This window comes from Crocodylus siamensis, chromosome 3, assembly GCF_052110815.1.
Source record: "Crocodylus siamensis isolate JL-2025a chromosome 3, ASM5211081v1, whole genome shotgun sequence".
NCBI lineage: Eukaryota > Metazoa > Chordata > Crocodylia > Crocodylidae > Crocodylus > Crocodylus siamensis.
Window position 1 is genome coordinate 89613350 of NC_143397.1, and position 13594 is coordinate 89626943.

General features: G+C 45.7%; 1 protein-coding gene across 4 annotated transcripts in view; it reads left to right on the plus strand.

Annotated features, from left to right (window-relative positions):
• The window catches only part of ADAMTSL1 (ADAMTS like 1), an 872699-nt gene that overhangs the window by 581993 nt on the left and 277112 nt on the right, over positions 1 to 13594 (plus strand). For all 4 annotated transcript variants that reach the window (XM_090038771.1, XM_090038775.1, XM_090038773.1 and 1 more), the window contains one exon: positions 8689 to 8816. In XM_090038771.1, coding sequence (XP_089894897.1) covers positions 8689 to 8816 — 128 coding nt within the window. The remainder of the gene's footprint in view (positions 1 to 8688; positions 8817 to 13594) is intronic.

The window sequence follows — 13594 nt, forward strand, 5'->3', positions numbered from 1 at the left end:
GCCACCTATAAGGGAACGTTTGTTCACCAGAGCACCCCAAGGGATGACGAGGTCAAACAGTTATAAACTACTGCATTTCAGGCTGGACATAAGGAAGAATTTCTTTACTGTCTAAGCCCCCAAGGTCTGAAATAGCTTGCCATCGGAGATTGTTCAATCACCTACACTAAACACCTTCAAGAGAAATTTGGATGCTTATCTTGCTGGGATCCTATGACCCCAGCTGACTTCCTGCCCCTTGGACTTGATGATCTTCTGAGGTCCCTTCCAGCCTTAATGTCTATGAAATCTAAATCCCAGGCAGCTAAGCTGAACTCACCTGGAGCCTCACAACTTCACTGCAACCAGCAAGCCTCAGGCCTGTCAAAGATGAAAGAGACTTAATGGTAGGGGTCTACTACAGACCTCCCAACCAAGGGGAAGAGCTAGACCAGAAATTCTTAAGTCAGTTCACGGAGGTAGTGAAGTCAAAGGATGCGGTCGTCATGGGGGACCTGAACTTTCCAGACATCTGCTGGGAAGAGCAGTCAGCCAGGTCTGACCGCTCACTTAAGTTCCTAGCCAGAATGCAGGATCTCCATCTAACCCAGGAGGTGCACAGCCCCAACAGGGGAGATGCTTTTTTGGACCTGGTGCTGGACATGGGTGATGACCTGGTGAGGGGGCTGTGGGTGCTCAACCACCTGGACGACAGTGATCATTGCCTGCTGGAATTCACCATCCAGCGCAACGTGGCAAAGGCCTGCAGCAAGGCAGCAGCCCTAGATTTCAGGAGGGTGGACTTCAATGAGCTAAGGAGAATAGTTGAGGAAGCACTGAGGTCCCGGAGGGGAAGGGAGCCAGGTGTCCAAGGAGAGTGGTCAATCCTTAAGGAGATGATCCTCCAAGCTCAAAGGGAGGTAATCCCAACACAGATCAAAGGGAGCAGGAGGGCACACAAGCCCCCATGGCTCACCAGAAGCATTCAGGAATGTCTTCTAGCAAAAAGGGAGGCGTACACCCAATGGAAGGGAGGGGCCATCACCAGGGAGGACTATACTGCCGTTGCTCGGGGATGCAGGGGGGCAGTCAGGAAGGCCAAGATGGAGATGGAACAGGGACTAGCTTCCCGGATCAAGGACAAGAAGAAGTCATTTTTAAATACATAGGGGGTAAAAAGAAGGTTCCGGGTAATGTGGGGCCCCTGCGGGACACGCCAGGAAATTTGGTCGTCGCACCAGACAACAAAGCCAACGTATTTAATGATTTCTTTGCCTCCATTTCCCTAAGCAGGGACCGGAACATTCACCCCCACCCCCGGGCCCCCCCTTAGATCCCAGGGGAGGCGCGCCTAGGCCAAGGGTTAGTGAGGAACTAGTTAGGGAACTTCTGGAAGGACTGGATGTATTCAAATCAGCTGGTCCAGACGATCTCCACCCTAGAGTACTGAGGGAATTGGCTGAGGTCATTGCGGGACCCCTGGCACGGCTTTATGAGCACTCATGGTGCTCTGGTGTGGTGCCAGAGGACTGGAAGAGGGCCAATGTGGTTCCCATCTTCAAAAAGGAGAGGAAGGAGGACCCGGGAAATTACAGGCCAGTTAGTCTTACCTCGATCCTGGGCAATCTTTTTGAGGGGCCAGCAGGGGAGATTATGCTTAGCGGCAACCAACATGGGTTCATTAGCGGCAGGTCCTGTCAGACCAACCTGGTGGCCTTCTATGACCAGATCACCAAATCCTATAGATGCAGGGGTAGCAGTGGACATAGTCTCTCACTCCATTCTCATTAAGAAACTGAGGGGCTGTGGTGTTGACACCCACACAGTCAATTGGGTTGCCAGCTGGCTGGAGGGCCGCTCCCAGAGAGTGGTGGTGGATGGGTCATTTTCGACTTGGACATTGATCCCCTGTAACTTCTCTATTTCATTCTCAAGTTCCCTCACTATGGGGATCACCTGGCTAAGAGGGGCATTGCCAGCACTGAGGGTCTTGGTGGCCTCGAGGAAGGGCTTGAGGACCACCAAGATCTGGGATATGATATCCCACTTAGCTCTGTTAAGGGGACTGCTGATCCCAGTCTCCCCAAGGAAGGCCATATCATGGATGGCCTTCTGTTGCTCCACCAGCCTTTCCAGCATCAGGTATATGGAATTCCGCTGAGTCTCTACATCTTGCATGATTTTGTGCTGCAGGATGCTCAGCTCTGCCTGTTTGTCCCACAGCATCTTGCCCTCCTTGATGCTGCAGTGGCAGTAGCCCGCCACCTTCCTGCATTTGGAAATGAGGTGGGTGGTAGCAATGGTGCCATCACTGTCAGCCCTGTCCCCCTCCAAGGCATCCCTGACTGTAAGGTGCAGCCTGTGTGCCACACAGCGAATGCCAAGAAAGTTGGCATCATGGACCACCTTGACTATTTTGGCCCTGTTGTCAGTGACCATGAACCTGCAGATGAGCTCACTCTGCCCAGCGAGCCACCCTTGTACCATGCAGTTCATGATCACCATTATCTCTGTTGCCATGTGGGACTCATCCAGCACCTTGGCTTGAAGGAGAGCCCACCTGATTGGTCATACCAATGCCCTGTGAGGGAGAGGTAGGTGTGATCGCCACCCTGGCTGCTCCAGATGTCAGAGGTGAAGTGCCTGGCTACCTGTGGCCCTGCTTTGCACAGCTTCTCCCTCAAGTACTCCCTGTATGCCTCATACTGGGAGGGCACCAACGTTGTGCTAAAGGTGGTGTGTGCAGGCACTTCATAAGATGGGGCCATCTGTTACACAAATTGTCAATTGCTCAAATCCCAAGCGAGACTTTATAAAGGGGGATAAGGCAAGGTGCCGCGTTTATTGATTACGTGAGTTAAACATAGAGGTTCAGACACACCATTCATACAAACACACAAATCATCATTCATATCATTACACACAGGCATATATATATACACAAAACAACCATTTCATCCACACATACACCGATATAGTTACCAGCAATAGTTGCTTAATATCAGCCCAGGGTGGCCAACCCAGGCTTATTGAGTAGATGATGATGATGATTTGAAGATAGCAGATTTAAAGATAACAGCTGGAGCAGGGTGAACAGATGCATCTGTGGTCCGATGAAACAGCAGTAGAGAAAGAAACTCACCCAACTTGGCATTTTCAAAGTGTTCTTTTATAGGAATTGGCATCCTTTGTTTCAGTGCTTTGGGGTTTTTCTATACCCAGCTTCTGTTTTTGCAGTTGTTCTTGTTTTGTCTTCAACTTATCTTATCCTTGGAGTGTTTTTGGTGCCCATCTGGCTTCTTCTGTTATCTCCTTTGTGCCTTCAAGCTTCAAAGGAATTCTTCTGGCGTTTGTTAGTTAGTTAGTGGTTGGTAACTTACATCTGGCGCCTTGTTACTTACATAAACAGTTGAATCTTCTTCTACCATCTCCATGCCATTCTCTCACCATTCATCCTTTTACATACACTGATACATAAAGGCTATGCAAAGTTCATTCACTTACTTCAAGTAGAAGGATACAAAATGGAGTTTTCAAGTTGTTTACAGGACAAGAATAACATGGTTACATTTCAGTATTATTACACTCTATGTTAACATCAGCTACATTCGTTCAGTTCATGCTACACATGGGCACCATGAGTCACCTGGATCCTGGCTGCTTAACTAAGGAGAAGGGTTACCTATCCAGAGCAAGCATCTCCCCAGTGCTTTGGGTGGTCTTGGTCACCCTTGCAACGCACCCACCTCTCTCTGCAGCTTTCCCCCACTGCTCCAGGGTGGCCTGCCTCTGCTTTTTGGGGATGGAGGCTTTGGAGCAAGTGGGAGACTTCCCTTTGGGCATGCACGCTCTAGTGCCAGACTTAGGAGGAGGAAGGGTAAGGGGGTGCAGGCTCCTGAGATGCAGCAGCTTTGCTGTGCTGGTGATCTGCCTTCGGCAGTGCTGGCAGATAATGAGCCTAGGATCATCTGCCACCTCAAAATGATCCCACACTACATTAGTCCCTTGCTTCTGGGTTGAGGGTGGGGCTCCGGCCTTATCCCCTTCCTCAGCAGGCTGAGGCACAACAGGAGGAGGTGCTGACTCAGCTGAGCCACTTGCCTGAGCCTCCACAACCTCAACCTCAACCTCCTTGAAGGTGCTTTCCAGAGAAGGAGACCTGGGTCATGGGGAACTCTGAGGGGTGTGGAGCACAAAGTCAGATTCCCCATTGGTCCTCAGAATTTCTTTTGCCAGGGTGCTCAGGTCCCCTGGTTCCACATCCAGCTCCTCCTCTGGCAGTAGGAGGTTCATGCTGGGAGATGAAATTGGGGTGGAGAAGACTGTTATTCTGCTGCTGGTGCCTATTTCTGGAGTTAGGGAAGGTGGTGCAGGTTCAGAGACACATACTGCTCCCACCTCCTTGCTTCCACTGGCAGCAGAAGCCTCATGGCTGCCAGGAAAAAGGATGCATCTATGTTTGTGGGGTGAGGGGACTTGCAGCTTTAGCTTTCCCTCTACCCCTCTCCCTCCCCTGCCACAAGACCTGGCACCTGCCTTTCCAGCATGCTTCATATTAATCTTTCTTGTACTGGAAAATGTGTCTGTGTGACTGACTTCTTCTGTGTTGTGTTTTGTTTCCTGTTCTGTGTTGTTTTGTAGTGTGCCTAAAATATCTATTGTTTTCTTCTTCTATGACTCTCTGAGTTGCTTGAATCTGTATCTGAGTTCTGTGTTGTGTGTAATGTGATTTAGGTAATGGTATGATTGATTATTAAGGACTATATATAATTTGTTGTCTTATTCTGTGATGTGAATCTGAATGTGTAATTTCTTCTGTCTTGTGTTTGGTTTACTCTTTGGTGTTGTAGTGTACCTAAAAATCTGTTCTCTTCTTCTATGACTGTCTGACTTCCATGTTGTGTTAATCTGGCTGCTGCTTCTGTGTTGTTTTTAGTCTGTATGCAACTAACTATAACTAATAATATTAGTAACTATATATAATCTCTTATTCTTCTGCAGTGAAAGTCTGACTTCTTCTTCTATGATGTATGTGTGTAATGTGTGCTTCCCTGTACGGTGATGGATCACACTGCTGGGGAAAAAAACCCAAGAACAAATATAAATTGAAAGAAATGAAGTGGATAGGGATAATTAAAGCAGAGGGATTCTAGTTAGTAAGCTAAGCTATATTCAATCCTTTCTAAGAACAAAAAGTAGCTGGTGATTGACTAGGAAGCCAAGCCAGTCCAGTACCTTTCAGGCGCTGTTGCTCACTCAGGTAGAAACAGCTTACAAAAGGCACAGAATGCCTACAGACAGAGGTTTAAATGCTGTTTCTATGTCCCTCCCCAAGACACTGTAATTGGAAGTGGGCTCAGGGAGAGATCAGAATCACTAGCCAGCTAGAGATGTCAGTCCTTCCCCCGCATTCCGCCTCCCTCTTCTCAGTTTCTTTCCCTGAAAGACCACCTCCGAATCTTCAAATTTCTGAATCTTTTCAGAATCAATTCAGAGGCTCTGAAGCTTCTCCAAATCAGGCTGAATCTTCTTGGAATTGAATCGCAGACCGAAGCTTGACACAGGCCTAATATTTATCTTTGACAATGAAGGGTCTGGTTTAAAAAAGAAACACTTGTGCCTTTAAGGCTACACGAGCAGCAACAGCAGGAATGCTGCATGAGCACGATTGTGAAATGTCAAGGGGCAGCAGTTCAGGGGACAGTGGTTTTGTGCTTTGCCTGTCAGCCATGCACCTGACTCTCACCACTCATATGGCCATTCCATTAAAAACAAATAGCTGAGCTTGATGCAGCTATAGGAAACATCTTGCTTTTTCACCCATGCAGGCATACAAGAGGGCATCACTTTAGGCTTGAACTGTGTGTAGTCATACAAGGAAACAATTGAGAGAGGGAAAGAAAATGGTCTTGACAGCTGTCCTGTGAATTTTTTTCTTTCAAATGATCTCTTCTGGAGCTGTTTTGGAGTTTGGGGTGTGGTTCTTGTCATGTTTAACACCACTGGTTTCCCTGGAGTAGTCAAAGCACTGATATCTGACCTAAATTATTAAAACCAAGTTCTCTCAGCCATTGAATTGTGTATGATTACATGTTCAGTTCCCATGGACTTCACAGGGTCTCTGTAACTGAGGGAAGAACCAGGTCCTCAACATGTAAGAAACTTTCAAAAAAATTAATAAAGATCTGTAAAATATAGAAGTAACAAGTTTGCTCCCAGAAAGCACAAGACAAGTGCAAAAGATCTATCTACCATTAAGTGATTCAGTGCTCTGCTGCCTTTAGAGACTTCAGATCAACTAACTGTGTGTGTAGAGAAGCAGCACCTCAATTGCCATATGGGTGTACATGGCAATAAAACTAAGGGGAGTGCCATTAAAAGAGGCGTGAGCCTTTCAGATGTGTCCTACAGCACCTCATGGACAGAATTAATCAATTATTTCTCGAAGTGTAAGTTACCTATAGCCATTCTCATAACATATGTCACTATGATTTAGTTTCTTATTATAAGATGCTTGTAACAGTAACTTGTTAAAGGAACACATATTCAAATACGGCTTATGTAACCATAAAGTATACAGTAGGAAGAATAAAGACCCATCAAATAAATTGCACACATTCTCTTTGCGTAGAAGTGTTCTGGTGTACTGGTCATAAAGAAACTCAGGAGTTTCTATAATGTTTGTTTATTTAATATCATGATGTAATCCAGATATACCATCTCTCTCACCCTCTCTCTCCCCCCCACCCTCCCTCTTCCCCCGCCTTTGCCTTCACCTTCTCTCATGCACTGACAGACAACCAAATTCAACTTGCTATGAAATGGTACAGCTGTAGTGAAGACTGTCTTTTTATATCAGGAATGACTTTGGCCTACCATGCCTCCTTCCTCTGCTCCTTTTGTTTTTCCTATTAAGTACATTTCACTGATATTCATCAGGTCATGATATGCATCAGGTAGTTAATAGGGCAGGATCTCTGCTACCACTAGTATCAATCACTGTTGAGCATGCCTCTTGTGAAGTAGCTATTTCCTGATGCTTGGTTCAATCCAGTTGAGCTGAGTATAGGTCTGCTAAAAATGCTGTACCTTCTCTTCAATCAGTGGGTGCTCCCTCAGCATCATTGGTGACTTTGTGGTGCATATATTACAAGCCCCCTGCCATCTCTTAAGGTATTAGTGGATCCCCATGTTGGAACACTGTGTTAGTACTACTAGTTAAAATAATTAATAAATGCCAGATTACTGTGCTTACATTTATAGACAACTGTCAACTATAAATGAAGTAATTCTCCCCTCACATTAAATCCTGCTTAGTAAATGTTTAAAAGACAGAGGTCATCAATCATAGTGTTCATCTCAAAGTAGATGTTGAGGGTTTGAATTTGGATCTGGGTCTGTGATAAAAGTTCAAAGTCTTTACTGAACAAATACTTATTGAAATTGTTCACAGCCCCAAACCACAGCCAAATGCTTCCTTTTTTGCCTGTGAATAGCAGCATTTAACACTAGAGTATTTTGCCAGGTTTCATATTTCATCACAAAAGTTTTACACAGCTCTATTGATAATAACAAAATGATTTCTGTGCTGAGCTGTCTCTTCATCCCAAAAGAATCTGTCTAGGCTGACATCTAGCACAGACTCCTGTGAATCTTGAGCAGTTGACTAGTGATGATGCCTGTTGGCTTTTTTTCACCTTAGGGAAGTCCAACGCCAAAGTTGCCCCCATTTTTATCTATCCCTTAAATTTATTCTAAAACCAGTAAAAGTGCAGTATCCTCTGGAAACAGCCCAAAGTGCTATGAGCTAGGTTTGCAATGAAGGCTCCACCTGGCCTCCATATGACATAGACATTTTTCAGACACCTTAACCTGCTCATGTAGGTTACTGAATTTCCCCTAGCAAAACTTAATTGCCCAAATGGGATTTGTGTGTCCACATTATCCCATCATTTGCATACACGGGTGTGGAGGTGAGGAACTGCCCCTATAAGTTGTCCTTGCACAAATGAAGATATGACATATTGAAAATTTGGTCTGTAAGCTTCAAACTGTGTTACTGCAGTGTTAAAAAGTCATAAGTGCTATATTTTTATTAATTAGTTCACAGGGAGCTGAAGACCATCCATATCATTTTGGAGCCAAACAAAGCTACTCCTGCAGCATTTTAAGGAGGTTGCTGTGCACTGATGAAGTTGGGTTCCAGTTTCTCATATGTAAACATAATTTATGTAGTAATTGTATCTGTTGTCTGTTGCACTTGGATTCATTATGGTAAGAAAAGTCTTTCTCCAAGGCATCCTGGGTAAAGGCTTCAATATGAACTCCATTACTGCTTTCTTTCATTCTAGCTCAGCAGAAATATTCTTAAACACAATCCCTGATTTCTCAGATGAAGACTTCCTTCCAACGAACAAGAAAAATCCCCAATCTTACTACTCTATATAAAGTGCTTTTTCACTTGAATCATCCTTAGTGCCTAGGTAAGGAAGCAACAGAACACTGATGAAGGATGTATTGTATAACCCCATCTACCACAGGCAGCCATTTGGTATGCACGAGTTTAGAAAGTTCACCCAAACGGCTGTTTTGCACTAAGATGCAGAGCATATCCAGTATAATGAAAGGTGAGGTGAATTATGATATTGACTTACAGTAGTTCTCCCTGCACTGATCCCCTGTTCTTTTTTTTTTTTCTGTCTTTTTTAGAGTTCCAGAACAGCTCGGTCTGAGGAAGATCGAGACATGCTGTGGGATGCCTGGGGTTCATGGAGTGAATGCTCACGCACTTGTGGAGGAGGAGCTTCCTACTCACTTAGACGCTGCCTGAGCAGCAAGTAAGTTGATAAATGCTTGAATCCTCCCCTAGTGGTCCACAATGTGCCAGCATATATCACAGCAAGAACTACAATTGGTATGTTGGTCCGTGCTGAAATATCAGCCTCAGATAAGAGAGACATTTTATTATTATTATTTTTTAGGCAACCAGCCAGGAGGCTTGCTAGTTCAAAACACCTTTCAAGATGTACTTATAGAGAACCCATAGGGTGCGTCCACACATGCAGGCATGTATGCTTATAGCAGCTCAAATAGAAGCAGTGCAAATTTGAGCTGGGGCTTTTTGCCTCAGCGCATGTGCCCAGACACGCACTTTGGTGTGGGGCAAACTGTGCCACTTGGGGCAAAATAACCCTGCCTGGCTCCTCCTGGATCTGCAACTGGGGGGAGCTCAAGCCTGGGTCAGCACCTGTGCTGTCCCCAGCAGTATTAAAAGCTGCCCTTTCTTGGCCACATCAGTACAAAAAGCTGCTCTGGCAAGTAGCTCGGGACTACTTGCTTTCAGGAGCTTCTGGGGCCCAGCCAATTTGTACCTGGGGAGACTACCCCTGCCATGAGCAGGATTTCTGGTGTTCCCAATGTGAAAACTGAAAAATCCCTGATAAAAAAAATCCTGAAGTCACTCTGTAAAATACCCCAAAATCCATATTCCTCCACAGTTAAAACAAAAAACTACTATATAGAGAGAGAGCGTGAGAGACAGAGACAGTGATCAGTTGGGCAATGTTTTATTGATCTATCTACAGTGTTAAAGCAATTTGGAAGCCTACCGGTGTCTCTATCATCATAATAAAATGAATTCTGAATACCTATATGTCTTGCTGCCCCCCACAGGGGCCACAGCCTCCCCACAGAGGCTACAGCCCCCAACAGGGGTTACAGCACCCCCCCCAACAGGGGCCACATCCCCCAACAGGGGTTACAGCCAACCAACAGGGGTTATAGCACCCCAACAGGTTTTACAGCCCCCCACAGGAGTCAAATGGCCCCTGCAGGAGCTACTGCCCCCACCCCCTCAGGTCCCACGTTCCCCACCCCAGCCCCCCCAGATGGCTGCCTTGCCTGGCGCATCCCCGCCCGCTCTTGTAGCCCCCCTGATGGATACCCCACCCAGGCCTCCACTGCTCCCCAGACCCGGCCCCATGACCTACTTGTTCCCCCAGCCCCCTGATGGCTGCCCACCCTACCCCAGCCTCTGGCACTTAAAAAAAACAAAAAAAACAAAAAAAACCACTCACCACAGGAGCAGGGGCTGTGGGGGTTTCTGGCAGAGCCTCCCCCAGGCAGCATCAAGCAGCAGGGGCAGCAGGACCTAGGCTGTGGCTGCTGGGGTTGTCACCATGCTCCGCACTGCGTGGGGGGTTCCAGTGACCCCAACAGCACCTGGAACTGCCGGTGAGTGCTGGGTTTGTTTGTTTGTTTTTAAATTGTGGTGATGCTGGGGTGGAAGGGCAGCAATCGGGGGGTGCTGGCAGGGAATAGGCCTGGGCAAGGCAGGGATCAGGAGGGCTTGTGGGGGCTGGGGCTGGGTGGGGTAGCCTTCAGGGAGGTTCAGGGGGGCAGGCAGAGGGTGGGGCTGGGCAGAACAGGAATCGGGGGGCTGGGGGAGTGGGCAATGCCACCAGGGATCCCCCCTATGGTCCCCCCTCCTTCACCCCCTCGGCCCCCTACTTACTGGCACTGGAGCCCAGGTCCAGTTACCTGTGGCTGGCATGCTGCCTGCCCTGTATGGGCAGGCAGCATGCTTCAGCGCCAGGGTGAGGGGCAACCGTAGAGATGCTCTGGCTGCTACCAGAGCATCTCTGTGGAGGACCCAGCCTCCAGTTGCCTTAGGGCCCAGTCCAAGACCGTGCCCTGCCCTGCTTTTTTTCACTCCATTTTTTTTTTTTTGATCCCTGGATATCCAGGGGTCTAATTTTGCCCACACGTTGCAAATTTGCAGCATGGAAAATCTTTTCCTATTCCCGCATATGCCTCTTGCAGCATCTCAAAGGGGTTTGAGATGCTGCAAGAGGCATGTGTGGGCTCATCTGGACGCCCCCATAGAGGGCAGAAAGTTTGCTGTGCGATTTTTACCTAAGCGTATTGTACATTGCCATCGACTGAAAAGTAAAATCCCCATGCACTCTCTCTACTTGAGTGGTAATCTCTTTCACCCCCATATACTGGACTGCAGCTAATTCACCAGGTTTAGCACCCTCAAGCTTCAGTTTCAAAACACCATAATGTCATCACAGATTCCCAAAATAATATACTGAGTTACAAAGCAATAATGATAGCTCTGCTAAGGGTATCCTTCCAATTACAGAGCCTACTAAAAGGCAGTTTCTGAAATAAGATTCCCTTCCAGAAAAAGGTTGGATAAATTGCTCAGATGTGAGAATCAATAGATGTGAGAAGCAGCATGTTCCATGCACAGGACAGATGACTGAGAGTCAAGTGACCATGCTTTTATCCTTACAACTAAGTTATGGGACCTTGGGCAAGTCATTTAAACCAGTAGGGGACAAGTATTTTGGCAGGCATGCCACAAATTAAGTCCCATGCCCTCCCCAAGTGCCACTGTGATCCCCTTCCCTTGCCTGCTGTGCTGCTCTGTTTTTTACTCCCTGCCCTATACTCTGTGCCCAATCTGTTTTTCTCTGCTTTCTGCTCCTTGTCCTGTGTTTCTTGCCCAATCCATTGCTGTTTTCTGTTCACTACTCCATTTGCCATTGTGCTGCCTGCCCCCTCCCAGATTTCCCCCATGCCACAGATGGAAGTAACCCATGCCACTTGTGACATGCGTGCCACAGGTTTGGCCACCCCTGATTTAAAATTTCTGTTAAGCCTTAGCTTACCACTGAGAGAAATGCAAATAAAAATCCTATGTGCAATGACTAGGCATTCTCATACTGTATTATTTATATTTACTCAAATTATCACAGCCCTCTTAAATAGAGTATATGTGTTTAATATCAATAGATACCTGGCACAGGCAGAAAAACTCAAGACTCAATGTTTTATGGCTTAAAGCCATCTCCAGTACTTTTGTGTATTGTAACACAAGGATGTAATATAATTTTCCATCCTACATACATTTTCTCTTATGCTGTTTTTTATGTATGGATAAAACTCAAATATTTAATAAAGCAAGTCAGGAAAAGTACTCTAAAATTGCTTCCTAGGTCTGACATTGTAATGTATGATGCTGCTTAGCAATGACATGAGATAACATAAGCCTTTGCATCACAGGACCTAAATAGAATACTGAATACGAGCATGACTTCAAAATGCTTGAGTCTCCTGATGTCTGCAATTGGCAGGCTGATGTGTTGAGTGCTTATTTGGAATAAGAGCAGACATTCATGAGACAGCCATGTAATCAGTGGGAAAACTGTATGTTTACATTGTGTCCTTGGATAACCTTAACAGTGGATTGCTCTGTGTCTGGAATGGGATCAACATTCTTATCCCTCTGCAAAGCAAATGGCCTTTCCACAACAGGCCCACTCAAAAGTTGCAAGGATAGGAACCTCCCTCCTGTTCCCGAATACAATACAGAGCCAAGGAGTGGAGCACCATGCAGTCATGCAAGCAGTTGCCACTGCTACTTCCAACCTTATCTGTGACTTGGCTATATATCCGTTACGTAGTAGCCAATGACTGGCAAGGTTCTTCTGTGCGAGAGGGTAGACCTGCTGGCCATGTGTCCATCGCCCCATTCTAACTCCAAGTTCTGTCAGTGTTGTTAGAGGCAGAAGTACTGGATCAGTATTACACAGTACACAAGAATATGCATCTTTTTTCCATGCATCACAGAAACCTAGGGAGTCTGCTAGTTTCCTATTCCTTGTATCTATCACAGGGAAGAAAGCAAGGGCAGAGGTAGAGGGAACTCAGAAATTAGTTCAGATTGTCTTTAGTACAGTAGACTTTCACTGTCCTATCAATATAGGACTAGTTCTTTCTTCCTTAAGAAACTCCATTACAGCATTGGTCCAATCAGAGATTATGACCAAGAGCTTCTTGTGAAGAATGCAGGGATTTATTATGTGCACAAATTGTGCTAGCCAGTAACAGTGAATCATAAATAGTATAATTTGACCCTGAATTAGCACGGTATCAAACGTGTAACTGTTTTTTTCTTTTTTTCGGGTCTGTGCATAATTACAAATGAAAAAGAGAGTTATATGATTAAGATTTGTGCTGTGCAAGCAGTTTAAACTTTGAAAATTGTTTGGGAAGCAGAGGGAGTTTGGGGAAGGAAAAAGCCACCCAGACTTTGGAGGTTTGGAAATCGGCCTAAATGTATGACAGTTTTAAATCTGGCAAGGACAGGAAGAAATGTCAGAGAGTTTGTGTGTGAGACAGTTGACTGCTTTGTGGAATTTATCACATTTATAAAAATGCATGTGCTCTATATAATTGTGCAATAAACAATATAAAATAAGGATACAAGATGTATGTGGAAACTTAAAAATTGGCAGGAGAGATTAATATCATGGACCAAACTGAACCTAAATAGTTCTCTTCCTGCAAGGCAAGTTTTTGGTGTATTTATGCATCATAATGCTGATATGATGGCTTAGAGAACATTATGAGAAAAGACAGCCTGAACTCATCCTGTCTGCTTTGAAACAATGCAAAGAATACTTGCTCCATTCCTAAACATCTTTGTGATGTGTGGTCAAATACAATTAAATCAGCTTCTTTCAATCGTTATCTGCCACATTCTGATTTATATTGTGGTGTGTATTTTAGGTATGGTAACGTTTTGCTGTTTGGCCTTTGGGGT